This window comes from Microtus oregoni, unplaced genomic scaffold, assembly GCF_018167655.1.
Source record: "Microtus oregoni isolate MIOR12 unplaced genomic scaffold, Mior012 000001F_ref0000356, whole genome shotgun sequence".
In the NCBI taxonomy this organism is placed as follows: domain Eukaryota; kingdom Metazoa; phylum Chordata; class Mammalia; order Rodentia; family Cricetidae; genus Microtus; species Microtus oregoni.
The window spans coordinates 57,524,449-57,547,792 of NW_024543060.1; the positions used below are offsets into that span (position 1 = coordinate 57,524,449).

General features: G+C 43.4%; 1 protein-coding gene across 1 annotated transcript in view; it reads left to right on the top strand.

The window, feature by feature from the left end:
* Positions 1–3,819: 3,819 nt before the first annotated feature.
* Positions 3,820–23,344, top strand: part of Wif1 (WNT inhibitory factor 1) — a 65,451-nt gene continuing 45,926 nt past the window's right edge. The window contains exons 1-2 of the mRNA XM_041674244.1: positions 3,820–4,144; positions 4,613–4,752. Coding sequence (XP_041530178.1) covers positions 3,997–4,144; positions 4,613–4,752 — 288 coding nt within the window. The 5' untranslated portion in view covers positions 3,820–3,996. The remainder of the gene's footprint in view (positions 4,145–4,612; positions 4,753–23,344) is intronic.

Consider the following 23,344-nt stretch of genomic DNA (forward strand, 5'->3'; position numbering starts at 1 on the left):
CTTTCATGCTCTATAGATGCCCACTGGAAGTTTCGTGGTATATCATCTTCCAGATGGTATATAGAAATAAATACGAACACAGATTGACAGATGAGTCATGGATTATTATATACATGTTGTATATCGTCTTCTAAAAACAAAACTAAACTATGCATCATATCTGGCTCTTTTCCATTTCTTTTTGTGAGATTTCCCTTCCACAGGGGCATGCTACAAATGTAACTCAGGTATCACTGATGTGCCCAGTTTTTATCTCAACTTCTGTAGCAACCAAGATAACTGTAGATGGGACCTGGCTCCAGAAAGGCCACTCGACCAAGGAGAAATCACCCTCATCTTAAGTTGCCTTCCCGTCTCTGTGCCTGTACATCACATGTCAAATCCCTAAGAATGTTTGGGATGAATGACAAATAAGAAAAAATGTTCAGAATTCCAGATGCCAGGTTTCTCCTTTGAACTTCTGTCAAAAGTTGCTATATTCTGCTTCCTGTCATTTCAGTAACGCTGGTGCTCTGAGGTGCGGTCAAGTGCTGTTTCACCTGTCCTTGGTCAGTGCTTGTCATGCGTTGAGTATTTAGTAAATTTTATTGAATGTGTGAATAAATTAGTGAGCAGATAAGTGAGACTACAAACATAAATGGTACAGATGGGTCACACAAGAAATGGCAGCATACTGAACAGAAAATAAATGAGTTTTCAAAGTAAACATAATTACTCCTAATACACTATATAGCCAACGTTTATCATGCAAACATATTTTCTATTAGAAAAAATTTAAAACATACCTATCCTAAACGAATAATCTACGTGGTTTATCTTTGACTTAAAGGGGGTGGGGGATAAAAATTCAGCTCTTGGACAGATTTCCTATGAAGATACACTCTAGAATTGTTAAGAACAGCTGACTTTGTATACACAAAGAATGTTCCTTCCTCTTCTTAAAACCCATTTTCAATCACAATTTTTTTTTCTTCTTTGAGACAGGATTTTACTTCATAGCCCAAGCTAGCTATGAGCTCTGGCAATGATCCTTCTCCTTAGGCTCCAGAGGGCTGCCATCATGGGGTGTCGTGTACCACTACACTTGGCTTCAATTCCAGGTGTGTGTGTGTGTGTGTGTGTGTGTGTGTGTGTGTGTGTATGGGTGTATGTGTGTATATGTGTGTATGTGTGTGTGAATGTGTGTGTGCATGTGTGTGTGTGTTCATGTGCAATTCATACACAGAGGATACTGTCACTTTAAACCTTATTTCCTGAGGCAGGGTTTCTCGCTAAGCCCAGCACTAGGCTGTACGTATGTCCCAGGGACCCTCCTGCCCACTTCTCAGCACCTGGTCTGACTTTCTATTCATTTGTCAGGGAGATGAACTCAGGTCCTCAAGCTTGGTCAGTAAGGGGAAGGGCTCTCACCTGCTTAGACACATGTTCAGAACCAATAATTTTTAAATGACCTTTTTATATACCTCTAAAAATATAATATAATGTCTTCTGCTGGAAAGACGCGAACAGAAAGCAACCATTGCTGCTGCTGCTGGTAATGCTGATGCTTCTGCTGCTGATGACGATGGTGATGACAAAGACGATGGTGATGATATGATACAAGCTGGACTTGAATTCAAACGAGCCTCAGCTGGTCTCGCTTTCATAGAAACCCTCCTGCCTTAGCCCCTGAGTGCTGGGGTAACAGACACAGCACCAAACAAAAGAACTACTGAAAAGGGGGATATGCTCTCATAGCAGGGTGGATCGCTGTTTCAACACCCAAGACAACTGCCACAGAAAATCCTCACTCCAAGAAAGCTGTCTTAAAAATTTATTCCTTTTTCAGTTCTCAGCTAGTATTTGACAAGAACAACCTGTAGAGGGCGTCCTTGCACCAAGAGCCATAGAGGACTGAGCAATAACACTAGGGGAGAAAAACCTTCAATGAAAAACACACGCTTCAAGTCAAAGAAAATGTCTATTGTGTTTCAAAATTATTACCTGTGATTGAGTGATGCTGGTTTTACAATGTTAAAGGGTTTGCCTAATGTAGTACAACATTATACAAATGAATATCCACTGCAACAATAAAATAAAATGTTGAGGAAAGATATTCCGTTTTTTGAGATAGGGTCTCAGGTAGAGACTGACGTCAAACTCCATGTAGATTATATTAAGAATAGAGCCCCTGCCTCTAATTCTTTAGCGCTCATATTATAGCGTGTGCCATCGTAATCAGTTTACGTGTTTTGACTTCAAGGAAGAGTGGCCGTGAAATTTTGCAGGCAAACAATCTTGTCATTGCTCCGGACAACGAGGAGTCCTTACAGGAGGGGGCTTTGAAGTCAGAGCGATTGGGATTTGAACTCTGGATCTCGTTGCTCACCAGCTGAATATCTCTGCTTTTAAAGCTTTAGTTCCCCATCAGTAAAATGAATATAGTAACAGCAGCTTCCACAAAAGAAATAAACACTATAAAAAAATGAAGTTACGTGGCGTTCACATCAGTTCACAATGGACAGTCTTCTTGTGTACCCTCCATACGCACATACTATCCTCTTTCTATCAGTTTGATTTTTTTTTTAAAGAAACTGTTCGTGACTAACATTTGTTGAACACGCACACGTCCGACTTGTGTAGTTTCTGTTTGATTTCCCCTGCGGAGAGACCCGCTGCTTCGCAAAGATCCTAGGCTGCATTGGTTCAAAAGCAACTGGGTGAGAAAAAACAAAGTAAACAAAGCCATTCCTGAGTCTGAAAACTTACTGCGTTTTTGAAAACCCGTTTGCTTCCGTTTTCTCTGTACATTCAAGGAGTCAAGCAAGAAGCAAAAATCATCCGTGCACTACTGGATGAGGAGGTAATGCTGGAAGCCAGGGCCAGCAAGGCGCTCTTCCCAAAATACCCGTCGTCTCGTTCCCGAACCCCTAAGATTTCAGACACTGGGCACGCGCCTTCATTTTTTTCTCCAAAATCCATTTTTTTTAGGGGAGTCTTACCCTTGTGGGCAAGGTGTGTGTCTGTGTGGGGGAGGAGCGCGGGGCGGTCACAGCTCACAGCTATCATCCAGGGCCGAGGGAACTATTCTGGGTGCAATTGGGTTGTCAAGAAGACAAACCACGCCACCTGTCGGGTCCCGGTCCAGTGCATAAATGAAAAGTCCCTCTGAGGACCAGCGCTTGCAATAGCTCCCTTCCCACCCCCCCCCCCCACCCCCCACCCCCCAGCCTGTAGAATCTTGGTATTTAACTTCCCGGAAAAGGGCTAAACGGTCAGCTAGAGAAGACAGGGTTTGCTGACAGGCACGCAGACATACACTTAGTGAAGGGTGGACCACGTGTGTTCAGTTAGCCCCCGGGGTGGAAGACGGAGTTATCATCATCTTTGATAGCCAATCGAGCCCAGCTTTTTCCCCTTCACTGCGTCCCTGCTCCCTCACACGTCTCTTCTGGCAGAAGAAGGCTCGAGAGACGACCTTGAAGTCCCTTTGGATGCATTTTCTCTGTTGTGTTTCCTTCACAACCCAGGGCGTGCAGCACTTCATTCATCTGGAGCAAGCGAGCGGTCTCCCGGGTACCACGGCCCCGCCCACGCGGCCCCGCAGCGCCCCTTAGTGGCGGCCGCCCGCGCCTCCCCAGCTCTTAGCGCTCGCCTGTGCCAGCCTTTCCCGCGGTTCCTCCCTCCAGCGTGTGATCCTCTTGTTGCTGGCACTGCGGGACATGCTGGCACCGCCAGCTTTGCTAGCCTTGTGTCTCTGCGGTCCCCTCTCCCTCCAGGCCCCCTCCTTCTGCGCGGCCGCGCATACACTCCCTCCTCTCCAGCACTCCCCAGGCTCACTCGCACTGGAGACCGGAGACTTGAAAGTCCAGCCGTTTTAAGTGGCAACAGCTCCAGCCCCGCCAGCTGCAACCAAAAGAAGAAAAAAGAAAAAGAAAGAAAGCCGAGAACTTCACAAGCGCAGGTTGTCGCTGCGGCGGCAGGAGTTGCTCCACCAGGGAGAAGGTCCTGAGCAGCATGGCCCGGAGAAGCGCTGTCCCAGCTTTTGCGCTCTGGCTCTGGAGCATCCTACCTTGCCTACTCCTCCTGCGAGCAGATGCTGGGCAGCCGCCAGAGGAGAGTTTGTACCTGTGGATCGACGCCCATCAGGCAAGAGTGCTCATAGGTAAGGCCCTGCACTTGTCCCTTCCCAGTCTATCCTTAGTCTCTCCATACACGCATCGAGTGTGTTTTAAACTTAACTTCGAGGGTGACTGCAGCTTTCTTTTAAAACCAGCGTCTTTCCTTTGGACGTTCCATTTATGAGTTTCTTTCTCAAAAAAGCAAAGGCTAGCGGGGAGGTGGTGGCGCACGCCTTTAATCCCAGCCTTTGGGAGGCAGAGGCAGGCGGGTCCAGTCCTGACTGCAGAGTTGTTATAGGAACCCAACATCAGCACTGCTTGACTCCATCGTGTGTTAGCAAGCCTGGCTCCTAACCATGCACGGACGGAAAGTAACCCTATTAATGTTGGCAGGTGCTTTATGAAAAGCAGTGACCTACGCTGGTTCTCCCAGGTTTTTGCTTTCTGCATGAGACGCCTGTTTCTTCGAAATGAATCTGGTTTGATACGTTTGTTTATTATTTACACGACAGGATTTGAAGAAGATATTCTGATTGTCTCAGAGGGGAAAATGGCCCCCTTCACACATGATTTCAGGAAAGCCCAACAGAGAATGCCAGCCATTCCTGTCAATATCCACTCCATGAATTTTACCTGGCAAGCTGCGGGGCAGGTAAGGTCTGATAAGAGAGAGCAAGAAATCTCTCTGGTATTTCTTCTCTCTAGTGGCGAGCAGCAATAGTAACGGTGTGTGATGTAATAACATTTACGGTTCTATACAAGTTCTTGTCTGGTTGCCAAAGCAAAAAAGGGATCAGTTCCAATGTATTTGAAGTTGACAAATAAGTGGAAGAATCTAAGAGGCAATGTGCCTACGAGGACCTTTTTAATAAGATTTGATGTCTTGAGGTTGTGAGTTTGGGGTCTTTACCCCAAATATTCATATCACTGTTTCCATAATCACTGGTATTAAGCAATTAACAAAACATTTAAAATACTTTCAATACTACGTGATAATCATTTGTGACATTATTTATGCTTAACAACAAAGTAAGTTTAAAGGTATTCTTGGCATGCGTTTCTAAAAGCTGATATGTTGAGTTTGCTCAGAGAAGTGTGATATCATCCATTTCTGGTAGAAGTTCATAGACTCAAAAGAAATAAAATAAAACAATGAAAATTTCAGACTACTGATTTTTTAAAGTGACCATTCAAATTGCTTTTCTATGAAAAAAAGAAACAAAATCTATGTTAATGAAGCATTCCTCTTAGTACTTAACCTGCAATAGACTATTTGTGTTACCTTCTATACAACTTCATGACAATATTAACGGCCTCTTATTTGGGTAGCATAAAATGTCTGTGTGACTTTAATTTCTGTGGCCCAATTGTCTAGAGGACAAGTGTAAGCAATAAATTCTGCTCATTAGTTGGTAAAAAAATGTGTCTACTATGAAAACCATTGTAATTATAATTAACTGCACATTTTCAGGTTTTTTCAAATTCTAAAATTGCTTAAATAGCCATTTTCAAGAAGAATGTAATCAAGAAAACACTTTATAAAAAGAAACTATGCTAAATCAGGAAACCACTTTGGTTCCCTGTAATTGCCTATTACAGCACAGGCAGGACCGTTTCAGCTGCCTTTTAACCCTCGGTTTGGTCTATTTTTTTTTTAATTTTCTTTTAAAATAGACCACATCCAGACCAGTCAATGTTCCTATTGCTGTGCGTTTTTGTTAAGTGATGTTTAGTGGACCCAGGTCATAGAGTCTGTGGCCCCTTGCACAGACAAGTTCTTGCACAGATAAGTTCTTGCACAGACAAGTTCTTGCACAGATAAGTTCTTGCACAGACAAGTGGTTCTTCTCTTGCCTGCAGCTCTCTCTTCACAGAAACTCTATGTGCAGTTTAGTTTGGAATATTGTGAAATCACCGATGAATAACTGGCCTTCCCTGGCTTCCTTCTCTTTCACCCAAATCTGTTTACTGGTGGTTAACCACTTGTTATTGCACTCAGCAGTCTATATTTTAAAGAGATTTGTTCATAATAATGGATCCATCAAAAGCATTAGAAAGTAGTTCAATACCCACCCACCCACCCCGTCAGGTGAAAGAGTTGCATAATTGGAAAACAGTAGAGAATGTCAAGCTCCCAAACATAGTCACAACCCCCTCACCTCCCCACAAACACAGTCACAGACCCCCTCACCTCTCCCTTCTCTCTCTCTCTCATACACACAAACACAGTCACAGACCCCCTTACCTCCCCACAAGCACAGTCACAGACCCCCTTACCCCCCACAGAATCACAGACCCCCCTCGCACCCCCACCTCTCTCTCTCTCTCTCTCTCTCTCTCTCTCTCTCTCTCTCTCACACACACACACACACACACACACACAAACACAGTCACAGACCTTCTAACCCCCCCTCTCACAAACACACAAACACAGTCACAGACCCCCTTACTCCCACTCACAACAGAGTCACAGACCCCCCTGGCACCCCCCCCTCTCTCTCTCTCTCTCTCACACACACACACACACACACACACACAGTCACAGACCCCCTCACCTCTCCCCTCACATACACACAAACACTGCACACCTTCCATTCCTTACTGCCTGCTCTATTGTTTTGTAACTGCATATTTGCAAACACCAGCTTCTTGCTGAATATAAAATGGACTCGCATAGTCAGCAATTTCAGAACTGTCTGGTGAGGTGTCAGGGGAAACGGCAGAACTAGCAAAGGATGAAGAGTCTGGTGTTAGATTTTTTCCTGCTTAGGTGTTGATTAAATGTGTGGTTTATCTCTTTAGGTAGAACATTAGCATCTCAAGAAGTTACCTTGTTCTCTGTGGAAAGGTGACTCCAGGCCATTACACAGCATCTGATGTGTGTTCCTCTTATGTGCAGGAGTGTATAGCAGGGGAGAACTCCACAATGCCAAAAAAAATACGTTTTAAAATCTTGTTTAAATATAACTAATTTTGCTCCCTAAGAATAATGTGATTTCAGCACCATATTTATTTTAAAATACCAGGCAAATTTGAAGATGAAAAAAAATAATAACTTCATTATCAATTAAGTATTTTGACAGGCATCCATAGCTAAAGCCAACCACATTAAAATATGAAAAATGAAAAATTAACCCCATTATCTAGTTATTTAATCCAAATGATGCCAAACATTTAGACATTTCAACACTGCAGAAACAAAACGTATCTGATTCATTACATGTTAAGCTTTGGCTGTTTTAGCGACATGTGGACCAAGCTTTTTGTCATTTTTGTTTGTTTTTCTTAAGATTCAAGACCTAGTAAAAAGCAATAAGTAATTATTTATTTCTAGTAAATTTTAAGTCCAGTCACCCAAAGTGTCAAGAGCCATTTAAAGCATAGCATCTGATCAGCATCAGAGACGTTCAAGGGGAGCCAAAATGAGCTTCGTTTTCCCCTAGGAAATTGGTTCACTCCCATGCAAGTGTTTTTGGTAGGAACTGTGTGGACTCTTGGGTTGGATGAGACCCTGGGACTCCTAGCAGGACAGTCCCACCAGGATGTTTGGAAATGGCTCAAATGCAACTTTTTCAGTGGGGCATTTATTTACAGAAACAATTCTTAAGAAAATTGTTATGAGTGTGAATATAAATTTAGCTGAAAAGTCAGAGGTCCAGCGGTCATGGCAAAACATGGTAAAGCAATAACATGGATATTCTAGGCATAATTTGCGGCCGTGGGAAAAAGTTTAATAACAAATTAGTCTGTGAAATGGTACATTTTGTTTGATTCTGTTATAATAGGTTGGCTGTCACAGGAAATTTTTATTTGGTCAACTTCCAGTCTTCTAAGGTGTAAATGCTTGTCACAGACACAGTGTGACATTTCGGTTTCCTGAGAGTGAGCATGTGTTGACTGTCATCTAAAAACTCATTTTCTATTAGATACGTGTGAATGGATGAAGAGTTTAAAATTGCACGATGTTCTATGTTATAAATACTTAATATCTACTATCCCTTGTCATTTCCATATTACACATCACTCAGGAAAATGGCAGAATAAATGTTTTTTTATAGGCAATCATCTATGGAGACCAGAGATCTTGCTAATGTTTATGTGGTTTGCTTTGGAAGGCTTTCTGGCCTGAAATCATTCTACCTGAACTTCCTTTTTTGGCGGGGGTGGGGGGGTGTCTGGGGACATTTGTCCCCATTTTCTCTTCCATATAAAACACTCACTTTCTGGCCTGCTTTCTCTAAAAGCTTTTAGCTGAGAAGAGTTTCCATTGAAAAAGGGTTAGGCTCAAACGCTTTGTAGTCACGAAGCGGAAAGACCCCTTACGATTGTGTTCAACTGCTTACAGTTGTTAGTTTTCGACAAGCCCGTGCCGTATTCGTGTTCTTTAAATTTGAGACAGGCAGAGACCATAAACAACCATTTCGGTTTTCTAAATTAGGCACTAATTAAACATTTTATTTGGAAAATAACACTTCCTAAACCCCAAGGCTTTCAAGTAAAAATTTTAATAGGAAGTTTGGTTGCACACATCTGAGTTCTAACTTTAGGACATGGATGCTGATTTCCACATGAACCAATTTGGTGCAAAGCCAAAATGTTTATAGATGTATCCCAATGAGTAGATCTTCATGTATAAGGCTGGCAAAGACTTGACCTTTTTTTTTTCTTTATTTGTTTTTTGTTTGTTTTGTTTTTGTTTTTTTGAGACAAGGTTTCTCTGTGTAGCTTTAGAGTCTGCCCCGACATCATTCTGCAGACCAGGCTGGCTTCAGACTCACAGGAATCTGTGTGCCTCTGCCTCCCAAGTGCTGGGACTAATGTTGTGCACAACCACCGCCTGGCAAGACTTGATCTTTTAATGATAATATAGCCAATCGCCTGTAGATACATTAAGATGTTATGAATCCAGTACTTAATGAGGTTTATTATTTATTTATTTACATTTTTGGATGTATGTATTTTGATGTTGCTTTTTCCTTTTTTTTTCCCTTTTTTTTTTTGGAGGGGTGGGTAGGCACAGTTCATAGAATCATACCGAGCCACCAGCATTGACAATTCCTTTCTTCTTATGGCTAAAAGTCTGAGCTTCTTAGCTGGATGATAAGGCCTGGGGTGAAATGCTTTGGGAGAAGATCATTAACCAATATGAACTTCAAATCTATCATCTGAATCATGTAGCAAGCTCTTTCCATCAGGACCAGCTGGTCCAGATCTTAGAGAACCCGTTTGGTCATGTGGAGTGTGTGTTAGTTCTTATAGCCACTAGAAGTCAGTGGTGTAGTCATTTTCAAAATGTTTTAAGATGTCTGCTATCCTAGTGATGTATATATTTTAGAGGACTTGACTCTGTCAGGCTAAACTGCAGAAACACGCTCCTTTGTGCTCTTTAACTTATTATTAAGTGTATATAGTGTGTGCACACATGGGCACGTGGAAGAAAGCCAGAGGACAGCGGTGTCCTGCACCATCACTCTCTGACTAGTTTTTGAGACAGGGTCTCACACAGAACCTGGAACTGGGCTGTGAGCCAGCATGCCCCAGAGATCCTCATCTCCACCCAGCACACACAACTGCACCTCCTGGCTTTTTACATTTCCGGAGATAGGAGTTCAGGTCCTCCTGTCTGTGCAGCCATTGTTCGTACACATTGAGTCTTCTCCTCAGCCCCCTCCTTTGTTGTTCCGCATGACCATCGAGAATAGAAAATGCTGGACTGCATAAACGACTCAAGAGTCGGGTTAGTCCCCTGCATTACCCAAAACAAGAATAAATAATAAATATGCTAAAGTCACAGTGTGTCAAAGGAAGCATTTCTTGAAATCAATAAATCATCATTAGCTCCCTATCAACTAAAAAGTCTTGGATTATTGAAACTACTAGTTACTTAAATATAATAATGGATAAAATACACACACAGCAGGGCATCTTTGTATGGACTTGCCTTATAATGGTCCAGTCAGTCACACCCAAATTCAGTTTTAACAGGACAAAAATACCATTTAAAAAGGAGAGAAACAAAAAGCCAGGCCACTTCTCCGATGGCCAGCTCAGGTGATGCAGGATGAGTGCACAGATACGTTTCAGTAATAACAACTCGACGGTCTCATTCCATCACTCAAGTGCTGTGGCCATGCCAGAGAGCCCGTTCCCAAGGCAGGAGAGATGTTAGCTGCAGTTTGCAGTCTCAAGTTTCCCACTGGAGTGTCTGCATTCCAAAGGCGTGTAGTAAAGTGGGGTTTCCCCCTTGACAAAAATCAAAGACTAGCAACAGGGGTGAATTTTAACTCAAGAGCATCCTTTCTATCTTCAAAGGGCCTAGCCCCAGCTTCACCGCAAGAACACGTTTCCGATAATACTATTATTTAGATCCCTAGATCTTCCCTGTCCGCATTTTCTTTAATGGACTTGGGATTGTTTAAGTAACTCCAGTTAACTCCGTGTCTTGGGACTCCCAGGACTTGTCATTCAAGATAGTGTGTCTTTAGATCACCGAATGAAGGAAATAGCTTGTTTTCTGGCCCCTGTTCCACTACTTCGAATATGGAATGTGAATACATTTTACATACCACGGGTGTGATTTTGTTTAAAGGAGGTACATGTCTCAAAAGGGTGAGTTTGAGCCTTTAGTGTTATGACTCCTCTCTGCCCTGGTCTTTTACACTGTGTTGTGGATACGCCACTGGGGATCAAAGAGGGACTCTGCAGAGAGCCCGTTTCATTTAGCGAAGCAGGCATATGCCAGCCATCTGTGCATCTGCTGATAGAAAACAGCAGTTTCTCAAACTTTTGCCAGAAGAAGGGGGAGGGGCTTTACAGCTTAGAGGAGATGAGTTACAAGATACCTTGCAAGCCACATCTGGCTCTGTAGAGGTCTACATGGCACACATGTAAACTCTGGTATGTCTCCCTTCCATGGTCAGGCTCTGTAGAGGTCTACATGACACACATGTAAACTCTGGTATGTCTCCCTTCCACGGTCAGGCCCTGTCGAGGTCTACATGGCACACATGTAAACTCTGGTATGTCTCCCTTCCACGGTCAGGCCCTGTCGAGGTCTACATGGCACACATGTAAACTCTGGTATGTTTCCCTTCCACGTCCGTGTAAAAGCACACAAACAAATGCTTCACTGATATCCTTTCTGCTTAGTCCTGGCTTTGAATAGCTTGCACAAATAAAGGTATTTTAAATTTCCATGGTGACGCAGAAACGTCTTAGGTTGGTTAAACTTATCTAATCTATCTACCCCTGATAATTAAGAGCGGTGTTTGGAGGAAACAAGTTTGGGGGAGCTGAGTTTTGTGGCAGTTATTCTCATTCTGTGGGATGAGCTCCAGAGGGGGCCTCGCTGACTGCAGTAGTTCAGCTAACTCACTCACGTGATGCAAGAGTAACATGGTTACATGCCCAGGGACCCGAAGGAATGGGGAGCACCAAAGAAATCCACCCTTTTTCCTTCTGGGGAGGAGTGGGACTCTCTAAGCAGATGCTCCGTGACTTCATTCCCTGAAGGCTGAGTCAGATTAGTCACTAATAAAAATTAGGATTCCTGGATGCTCGAAGGTTCTAAAGGAGAAGGCAGGCTTCACTTGACCATGTAGGGCTTTACCTCATATCTGAGCAGTCATTGGTGCCTAACAAAGAGGAGATGAAGGTCAAAAGATAGAGGAGGATCTTGGTGCAAAGGAACAGAAAATGGAAACCACTCGTGTGGTTTGTCTCTCATCTGTCTTCCCTTCCTTTGAGAGACAGTATTCATTATCCGCACATTTGTGCTGGGGATGCATGGAATGATTGATGTCTTCTCCATCACCTGGATTCAGCTCTTGTCTCTTAGAAGCCTTTGGAAGAATTGGCAATGATTTCTCTTTTCTATCTTTCTTCTTCTTTCTTGTCTTCCCCCACTGCTCTGATTTTGGTGTTATAGACATGCAACTATAAAAAATAGCTTCTATGAGACTGAAGAAGTAGCTCTGTGGCTAACGGCAGTTGCTGCTCTTCCAGGGGACCCAGGTTTGGTTCCCAGTACCTACATGGTGGTTCATAAATGCACCCAACTCCAGGGGGTTTCACACCCTCTTCTGCTTTCCATGGCATGCAGTGCATATACATACACACACACACACACATACACACACACATACATACACACACATACATACACACACATACATATACACACATACACACACATACATACACACACACATACACACACACAAACATACATACATACATACAGGCAAAGCACTCGTATACATATAAAAACAAACAAATCTTTAAAATAGCTCTTCAAGGGAATTGAACATAATAAATGAATTTAATTTCCTAATGGAAGGAGTGTGTTAATTTAAAGAAAGCAAGTGAGTTGACTTACCTTTTCAACTACCTTGTAAATATAAAGAAAAGCAAACAGGGTTAGTAATCATCTGGCAGGTGGCCTTCCCATTTAAAGAATGGGAAATTGAACACTGTATGGCAATTTAATACATGATTGATTCTTCTACTGTTTTATTTCCTTTTAAAATTTATTGCTGCTTAAAGCACAGTAAAATCTCAGAATTATTGCTCTTCTTCCCCACTTTCCTCAGTCAGACATTCTTGGGAGCTGCACATTTTATCTCTGGGATTTTATGGATGTCTTAGTCAGTGCTCTATTGCTGCAAAGAGACACCGTGGCCATGACAATTTTTGTCAAGGAAAGCTTTTAATTGGGGCTGGTTTACAGTTTCAGGGGCTCAGTCCTTTACTCTCATGGTGGGTGTACACAACAGACACGGTGCTGGAGAAGGAGCCTTTTTTTTTTATTTATTTATTATGTATACAATATTCTTGTCTGTATGCTTGAAGGCCAGAAGAGGGCGCCAGACCTCTTTACAGATGGTTGTGAGCCACCATGTGGTTGCTGGGAACTGAACTCAGGACCTTTGGAAGAGCAGGCAATGCTCTTAACTACTGAGCCATCTCTCCAGCCCCCGAGAAGGAGCCTTCTTATCCAGATCCACAGGCAGTAGGAAGAGAGAGTGACACTGGACCTGACTGGAACATTCGAAACTCAGAGCCCACCCCCAGTGGCACACTTCCTACAATGAGGCCCACACCTCCTCCAAAAAGGCCACACCTCCTAATCATCTCAAGTAAAGCCACTCTCTAGGCCACACCTCCTACAACGAGGCCACACCTCCTCCAACAAGGCCACACCTCCTAATCCTCTCAAGTAACGCCACTCTCTAATGACCACGCATGTGAATACATGAGCCCTTGGGGTTCATTCCTATTCAAACCACTGTGATCTGATGAATCTTAGAGCAGATGAGGGAGGGGGACTTGATCGGGGGAGGGGGAGGGAAATGGGAAGCGGTTGTGGGGACGAGGCAGAAATCCTTAATAAATAAATAAATTTAAAAAAAAAAAAAGAAATAGGCAGGCAGTATTTAAAACCCAGCCCCCAGAGTACAATCTCACATAGGCAGCTGTGTGGTACGGCCTGAGACGAAACAGTTTACAGGTAAGGACTTAAGCTAACAGTGTGAGTAAAGAGAGGCTAGCATCTCTGTGTCTTGACTAGTACTTAGAACATGCTTTGGGAGAAATACATGATCAAGAAGCCTCAAGAAAATGAGCACCTAATTAGAAAGACCGAAGTATAAACAGGTTTTGTTGATGATACACAGAATGTGATGCTGTGGTACAATACTCTCCTATGCTGCAAAGATTAGGCTCACATGTTAGTTTAATAAAATGCTGATTGGCCAGTAGCCAGGCAGGAAGTATAGGTGAGGCCACTAGTGTAAGAGAATTCTGAGGAGGAGAAAGGCAGAGATGCAGTCACCAGTCAGATGCAGAGGAAGCAAGATGATAATGCCTCACTGAGAAACGGTACCAAGCCATGCGGCTAAATATAGACAGGAATTATGGGTTAATTTAAGTTGTGGGAGCTAGTTGATAATAAGCCTGAGCTAGTGTGTAACATGAGGGTCGGGCTCATTGGGGTTTCTGTCCCGCCTGGTCCCCCAGCTGTTTAGTCCCAAAGAAAATCACACAGAGGACTCCATAAGATTATAAACTGATTGGCCCATTAGCTCGTGTAGCTTATATATAACACATTATTCTTATCTATGTTAGCCATGTGGCTCAGTACCTTTTTCGGCAGGGCTGGTCACATCCTGGTTCTTTGGTGATCTGGGCAGGAGTCTGGAGGAATGGACTTCCTCCTCCCTAGAATTCTTCTGTTCTCATCGCCCTGCCTCTACTTCCTGTCTGGTTGACCTGTTTATACTTCCTGCCTGGCCAATCAGCATTTATTCAAAACATGATTGACAGAATACAGACAATTATCCTGCACCAGCTAACGGGTCAAACAGATTATACTTAATACAAGCCTCTGTGTGTTTCTTTGGGACTGAAGGTTGCAGGACCAGGTGGGACAGACACCTCAGTCTACAATGTGGCACGTAATGTTGCTGAAGTTCTGAGGTATTTCCAAGGAATTATGTGAGGCAAAGGTAAAGCTATGCCTGACTACTGAGTTAACTGAACAACTGAACCAGGACAAATGGAACAGCTTGGGATGAGACATACAGACCAGAAATGTGGTCATCTGGGCCTCTGGTACTTTGGATGGCTAAAGTGAGTAGTACAATATAGAAATAGAGCAGGAATTGATCCTAGATGACTTTCTCCAGTAAGTAAGAGCCTTGGACTTGGTCCATAGACAATGACCAGTCAGTCATTGAAGAAGCAGAGAGTACTAGACATCCTATAGACAATGACCGGTCAGTCACTGAAGAAGCAGAGAGTACTAGACATCCTATAGACAATGACCAGTCAGTCACTGAAGAAGCAGAGAGTACTGGACATCCTCATACTATCTCAGTAGTAGGTTGAAAAGAACTTGGCTGCAAAGACATCTAGGAACACAGAAGATAGTGGATGAAGAGAAGGGAAAATAGACTGGAGAAAGATTTAGGCAATAAAAATCTGGAAGTTGTGGTGCTAAGAATAGGGAGTCGCTTGTCCTTTCCTCTGCCTCACTCAGTGACCCATCAGCCTCTCTGTCACACACACACACACACACACACACACACACTCACACATGCACGCACGCACGCTAACACCCCACTCCTAAGTACTTGCCTTCCCCACCTCAGGACTTTTTACATGAAATTCTTTTTGCTCATAATGTACTCACTTCAGAATTCTGCGTGGCCCTCTCGTTACTGCCCTCTCTTCTGCCTCTGATTCATAACACCTCCTTGGAGAGACTTTCCTCCAACAGCCAGCACGCCTTTCCCTACAGAGCACTCTTTTCCTCTTACAATGATTGTGGCACTTGGGTATGTTTGGCTTTAATCGCCTGGCTCTTTGTTCTATGTAAGTTCATGACAGCAAGAACTCTGTTGTGCTTACTGTGTATCTCCTGATGTCAGAACATCCTGGCTCCTAGCACACAGGTGATAATTCTATGTTGGATGAATAAAGGAGGTATGTCTAATTATTACTGTCCTTGCACAGATAAGGCAACAGAGACACAGAAAAGCAAAGATCACACCACTAGTAAAGAGCAGAGTCAGGATTCAGGCCCAGGCAGTTAAGGTCCAGATCCCTTAGGGAAGTACTTAAACTTTGTCCTTTAGTCTAAGTATTAACCAGAGTTGTAACCACACTGTGACCATGGAGCTTTGGGAACATAGAGGGGGAAGCAGCTAGGCTGGGCTGGGGAAACAGGGCATGGCTTGTCTAAGAGAGATCTGTGGCAATGGGGAGGATGTTCATGATCAGTGACATTCACTAATCAGTCGGGGAAGAGGAAGACTTAGGAAGAAGGGCTGGCAAAAGGGAGTGTCAAGGGAGTTGCAACAGTACATTTTGGGAGAGAAGTTCATTTTGCCTGAGTCTGGATCTTAGCCTATGGAAGAGGGAATTCTGGGCTTGGGAGGGACTTATGGAGGAGGACATGAAGCAGGACTTTTGGTCAAGGTGAGATGGAGAAACACTGGAGCCGTAGGAGAGGTGACACAACCCATTCATGCTCCGGTGCTTGTATCTGACAGGGGTGTGGTTTCAGTTACATCTAAATCCTACCAAATTCTCCAGTGTGAGTCTGTCTCTGAGGTAAACCTCTTCAGCAGCTGAACACTAATGGTAATGTCTTTATATAGAATGTACAATCAATCTCCAGTTTTAGAAGACAAAGCAGCAGGATTCTTTCCTCCAGTAAGGTTGTATTTATCGCTAGGTTTCAGAGTATTCACTTGAGGATCCCTCTTTGTTTATTCTGTGTCAATAATATTAGTCAGTAGTGGCCTAGAACGTGCTTGTGGCAGAGTGTTTGCCTGGCATTCCCAAAACGCTGGGTTCATTCCCAGCACCCAGAGAAGCAGAAACCAGTCCTTCGTGACACCCTCCGTGCCACACTCTTGTGAACCCTTTATGAATCACCCCCAGGGTGCTGTACTTGCCGCTGCTTTCATCATGATGACACAGCTCCTGAAGAAGCCACTTAGAGGAGAAGGGTTTGTCATGACGCATGGGTCAGATGGCCTAGAGGGGTTTCTGGTGACAGAGGCCTCCCCATCTTGGAACATCTGGGACAGAGGAGTAGAGTTGCAGCCAGAAGAAAATACCACATTCAAAGCCCCCCTTCCAACCCACTTCTGCTGGCTAGTCCACAGTTCCAAGAGTTCTACAAGCTCTTGAAATGGGGCCAGAAGGGGGACTAGGTGATCAAACACGCAGCCCGTGGGGGAACTTAGACACTGAAACATTACAAGTCGGCACCATTGCTCTCCTGATCTTCTGGAAAGGAAATGGAGGAATACAGAAGTCAAGTTATTTACTTAAGAGCAGACTGCTAAACATATTTCTGCATGTAAGAATTATAAAGATATTTTTGTGGTCCAAGGGCCTTCCTCATATCTGCTCTGATAGTTTTTGGAATGTCCACTCACTCCAAAAATCAACAGTTCAAAGGACACATCAACGCTTTCTGTGTCTAAGTCCAGGAAACATAAATTTTAATTGCTCCAACTGCCTTCCAGAAGCCACCAACTAGAGGAAAGACCCTGACATTTCAGAGGCAGTTGTAACAATGGTGATATGTCTCAGGGTCAACATGGATAAAATGTTTCTTTGCACTTGGGATTTTAACCAGAGAGGTCAGCGAAGGCTGGAATCCAGCCCACACTTCCCTTCTCGGTCTTTCTACTCTGACACAAAGTTACTCCTGTTCAGAGAAAACTCTTCCACAAGATTTGCATAGACGTCCAATTAGGGTGCTGTGGTTTCCACAGCTGTGAAAGCATAACCCCAGAGGATTTTGCTATCTTTCAGGTAAGCTTACAAGCATTTGCATTCTAGGAAAGACATGCTAGGCAGGCAACATCTGAGTGACATTTGGAAAATGTATAATAGGCAGGGAGTGGTCAAAGCAAGGGCTGTTGAGATGGGTACTCTAGCTACACTGAAGAACCCACAGGGAGGTTCAGGGACCTGCGAATCATTGGTGCATTTGCAGAATGGCAATTCCTATGAACGGATAGAGGATAGAAACTGAGGAGTGTGGATCTTAAACAGTGAGTTTAGGAAAGGCTATGGTTGCTATCCGCGTGCCATAGTTGCCATTATCTTCCAGATGACAAACGGGGAGTCATTAGAAATCCAAAAGCGCACAGTGTGGCGTCTGAGTGGCAGAGGGAAGTCTGGCTGGTGACTGGGGACACTCGCAGAAGGTGAGGAGGGCCAAAATCCGGGTAGGCAGTGGAGGAAGAGACGGATTCCAGTCTTTCTCGGTCACGTGGCGTTAATGGAAATGAGGGGCTAGCAGATGACTTCAGGGGCTTAGTGGAGAGTAGTGTAATCAGAGGAACAGAGCATTTGAGGCTCAAAAGACAATTCAAGGCCATCCAGAAACTGTGGGTCTACTTCACACCAGATGGCAAAGTCTGGTAGACCCTCGAAAGTTTGAAAGTGGAGCTAAGACATGATGTGAACGGCAAATGCCAAGTTTTGAAGGCTGACCCCTTCCTGTCCTTTCCTTGTCCCTTCTTCCCTTCTTTTGACCTCGGTTCAGTGCTTACTAAGGTCCTACCTAATGCCCAAGTCTATGACCAACACTAAGAAAATTGAAGTAAAGCTTGCTTTCATGGAGTCAGAGTCCAGTATGGAAACAGACATGACCCATAATAACAATAACACACTCTAAATGTTTCTGTAATTGCAGGCCAAGCAAGGCACAGTGAAAGCCTGGGGAGAGGGCATTGGCCTGCTAGAGGGGGAGTGAATGAAACACGGCATTCCTGATGTTCTGCAGGGTTGTATCCTGAGTTTCATAAAACCATGACATACTATGTGGAACAAGGCTTGCTCCATGTCATGACTTGCATGTCCCCGAGCCTAGTGGATTTTGCCTACCACTTGCCATAAAGTTTTGAACATGGATATGACCAAGGTCACCATTATCACTAGGTGGCAGAGCAAATCAGCTCTCTTAGGCAAGCCATCTGAAACTCCTCATGATAGACTGGTTTGTAGACGCCAAAGATGAACTTAGACAAACTTGGTGAGGTGCCTTGTTCCCAAGGACCATTTCATTCCCGGCCACCATTGGGCCACTAGGAGGATTCTGAAGCTAGGTTACTTTCAGTGTAACCAGATGGTCCCCTGAAGACTTGTAGAACACTACAGTGTTTGGTTTTACAGTTTTATATTATCATTAGTGAACATCAATTATTAATAATTTATAATATTCATTTATATTTTCACTTAGAAGCTGCTTAGGGCTGAAGATTGCATTTATGTTGTGGTTACTTAGAGCAATGTGAAGTTATTTCTTGGGGGTTATTTTTCACCTCAACCTTCTTTGGAGTCTTAGGTGCAGTGCCTTTTGCTTAACAGACCCCATGAGTATTGCACTGTGTGTTTCCCATTCAGTAACTCAGAGACCTTTAATGTCTTGGAAGATAAGCTTTCTTATCTTCTTAAATTTCTGCCACTGATAACATTCTAGCTCATGATATATTCAAGAGCTGACTAGTTGTTATTATAGACAGGAATGACTTCATCACATATTAATGACCTATTTTTTTTTTTTTTTTGGTTTAAACAGTGCTCTATTCAGAGACAGGTCAAAGATGAGGTCATCTTTCCTTGTGCATTTGATGTTTGCTTTGCCTTTTCTGTCTGTATGATGAGATGATGAGAAGCCATTCAGCAACTGGAAGAGATTGGGGGGCTCTTCCAACTTTGTGCTGAGGTGTCAGAGCACTCTTGCTTAGGCCCTGACAGAACAGGCCAGTGGAGGGGCTCTCATGAAGACAGCCATGGTTGCTTTTCATGCAGGGCCACAGCATGTCTTCGTAGTACAAACAGAATGTCTCCAGTCTCTGTAGCAATGGCTCTCAACCTGTGCATCATGACCCCCTTTGGGGGGTCCAATGACCCTTTCACAGGGCTCTCCTAGGACCATCAGAAAATACAGATGTTTCCATTATGATTCATAACTGTAGCAAAATTACAGTTATAAAGTAGCAACAAAATAATTTTATGGTGGGGGTCAGCATAACACAAAGAACTATATCAAAAGGCCTCAGCCTTAGGAAGGTTGAGAACTACCGATTTAGAGAATCCCATTGCATTTCAGTCTCAAGTTGTTTCATCTCTTCTACTTCCTCCCCAGCCATGATCTGCTAGCTCCGGGTTGTTACCATGGCTCCAGAAAGCCCCATCCTGGAGGGAGATGTTTTGACATCTTGCCATAGTGCCAGGTTGCTTCCAGGCTTAGACAACCTGTCTTCCTCACAGAGCGGGCCAAGATGGGGTCTATTCTTCACAGGCCTTGGGGCCACAGAGCAACTTGCCATTGTGTGGGGAAGAAATGAGGTGCCTACCCCTTTCTGTGGTTTGGCACTGAGCTTTGTCTCCTGGTACCTTAGAGCCTGTTCCTACAGCTCAGGTCCCATAGATGTCGAGTCCCCGCATCACAGCCATGCCGTAATAGCTCCTCTCTCTTTATCTTCCAAACAACTGAATTAAAAAAAAAATCTACCCTCCTGTGCATGCCAGAGGTTGACACAGACACCCAGAAGCCCACCCAATCCAGATCCCAATCAAGGCTCTGCTAGGAGGCCTGGGTGGTCCCACCTGAAATTCCCAGTTCTAATCTGCTCCCTGTTTCTAAAGCCTGTAAGTAAAAATTTAGCCTCTTTCTCATTTGAGACTAGACCATAGGCTTCTGCTACCTTTAAATTATCCTTTTCTGTGCCAAACTTGCTAGTTGGTGCAATCGACTTTATAGTTCAACTTTGATTTCTACACTTGTATTAAAAGAACAACCCCCCCCCCCCCCCGGATGGAACTTACCAGGACTCTGCTCATTGTGCCCTGATAAGCAAAGAGCTGGCTTTGGTTTTTGATTTTGCTAGAGTTGGAGATGAGTTTATAGGATTTTGGAAGCATCTTTTGCTCTGTAATGTTTGTGTGGTGAAGAAGGTGGGTGATGGAGAGATGGTTCAGTGGTTAAGAGCACTGGCTGATTTTCCAGAGGATACAGGTTCAAGGCCCAGCACCCATATGTCAGCTCCTAAATATAACTCCAGTCCCAAAGGCTCTGATGCTCTCTTCTGGCCTGCAGACACATACAGACATAGTGCCTCAGGCAGACATGCAACAAAACACCTGTACACATGAAATAAAAATAAACAAAGTACTTAGGAGAAACCATGGAAGAAAAAGGTAAAAACTGAAGAAATGACTTGGAACCATTTTTCATCATTACCTAATTTACTTCCTTTAATTGTACACTTATACCTGTTTTACAAAATGACAACTAAGCTTCATAAGGTTAGGAATGTGCCTGAGGCCACAGCTGGCAGACAGTAGAGCCAGGATACACAATTAGGTAGTCAAATCCCATGAAATTACAGTGTGCACTCTGTGAAACCAATATTCTCCTGACTCTTTGTTTCCTATTTGAGTACTATATTGCACTCACAGACAGGGTATCCTACTCTCTGCTGCGTGGTTTTAAGAGCACATTCTGACCAGACACTCTCAGAAGAGACTTTTATAACTCGGCTTATGATTTACTTGAATGTGCCTTTTTTTAGGATGTCAACATTATTTTTTCTAATTTTTATTACATTTATTATATTTTGTGTTTGTATATGGAGGTGGGGGAGGGGAGGCACACCACAGTGTCTGTGTGAAAGTCAGGACACAACTTCCAGGAGTCAGTTTTCTTCTTCCTCAATGTGGGACCTGGGGATTGAACACACGCCGTCAGTCTTGGCAGCAAGGGCCTTCATCCTCCAAGCCATCTTGCTCGCCAGGGTTTCAAAGTCAATGGTTTCATAAGACATAATGTTATCATGATGATAACTGACATTTATTGGGGAGTAGCTGTTGGTGAGCTAAGCAATTTACCTGCATTATCTCTCTGAATGCTTCAATCAGTTCTATGGATTGGAAGTTTTATCTTGATCTCTTTACATTCAATGCAAGTGAAGAATGGGATCCAAGGCAAATGTGTCATTTCTCGTAGGTCACACATTGCTCATCGGCAGGGCTTGGGTTTGAACCCTGGTAGTCAGATGAACATGTCATATGTATGCATTATTTCAGCTTTTCACCATCATCATACAAACATAGCATAACTTGTTCATCCACATAAATTTTGGTTTTCAGACAGCATTTCATGTAATCCAGGCTGGCCTTGAACTCAGCATATAGTTGCATTTCTGATCTCCGTGCCTCTACCTCCCAAGTGCTAAGATTATAAGTGTGTGTGTGTGTGTGTGTGTGTGTGTGTGTGTGCCAGGTTTTCTGCAAAGCTGGGAATCAAGCTCAGGGCCTCCTGCATGCTAGGGAAGCTGTCTATCAGCTGAGCCTCACTCCCCGCTAGCCCTCAATTGTTCTCTAAAAGTCAGCCTCCTTTGCAGTGATAGCAAACTGCCTGAAAAAGACCTAATTCAGAAGCCCGATGAATGCATGATCCACTCAGCTCCAGGTCGAATGACTGTCATTGATTCTGAAGATTTCTTTTTCACTGAGCAATAAACTTTCCTGGCTTCTTGAACATCTCCATCTGTGATCTCAGGGGGTTCTTCTTGCGTGTCCCATGCTGTCCGGGATCTAAGGAAGCACTTACTTATAAACCTAAGGGTAGAATTTGATACACTCCTCTCAATTTAAGAGGTTATACCATTAGCTGGCCGGCGCTGGCACACGCCTTTAATCCCAGCACTCAGGAGACAGAGGCAGTGAATTTGAGGCCAGTCTGGTCTGCAGAGTGAGTTCCAGGAAAGCCAGGGCTACACAGAGAAATCCCGTCTTGAAAAACAAACAAACAAACAAAACTCTCATCCTGTTCATCATGGTAGACACCTCTCATTTTTATTATGTGGTAGTTTAAATTTCACTTTCATGTATGTTGTCTCGTTAAGTTCTTTCAGCCCTCTCAATGACTGGTTTCCCCATGCACCCATGAAATTTTAGATATCCAAATAGGAAGAATAACTGATAATTATTTATAATTGATCATGGAGTTTAGACAAAAGGAAAACAATTCAAATCTAATCGCTGTACATCTTTATATGATGCATGAAATATTTGCCTTTGTGGTTTTGTAGAAATTCTCTTGCCTGTTGGCAATGTTGCTCAGGTGGGAAAGTGCTTGTCTCACTTGGAGGAAGGCATAGATTCAAACCTCCACCACTTCATAAGCCAGGCAAGGGGACCCAGATCCTATAATCCTAGCTCCCAGATTCTAGAGATGGGAGAATCTGAAGTTCAGCATCACCTTTAGTTATATATTGAATCTGAAGCAAGTGTAGGCTACAATGGACCCTATTTTTAAAATGTATTTACCTTTTAATAAAAACAAATAGAAGTCTATTTGAATGAATATTATTCTAATTACCAAGCAATCACCCAACAACTTTTAATTGAAAATCCAATGGATTTCCATTCCACTCAATATAACAGAAACAACCCACATCCATCTGTTTTTTATGTATTCAATAATTCAGTCATTTTTTGTTGTTTTTATTGAGCTATATATTTTTCTCTGTTCTGCTCACTTCCTCCCCCTCTTCTACCGTCTCCCATGGTCCCCATGTTCCCTATTTACTCAGGAGATCTTGTCTTTTTCTACTTCCCATGTAGATTAGGTCCATGTATGTCTCTCTTAAGGTCCTCTTTGTTGTCTAGGTTTGCTAGGATTGTTATTTATAGGCTGGTTTTTCATA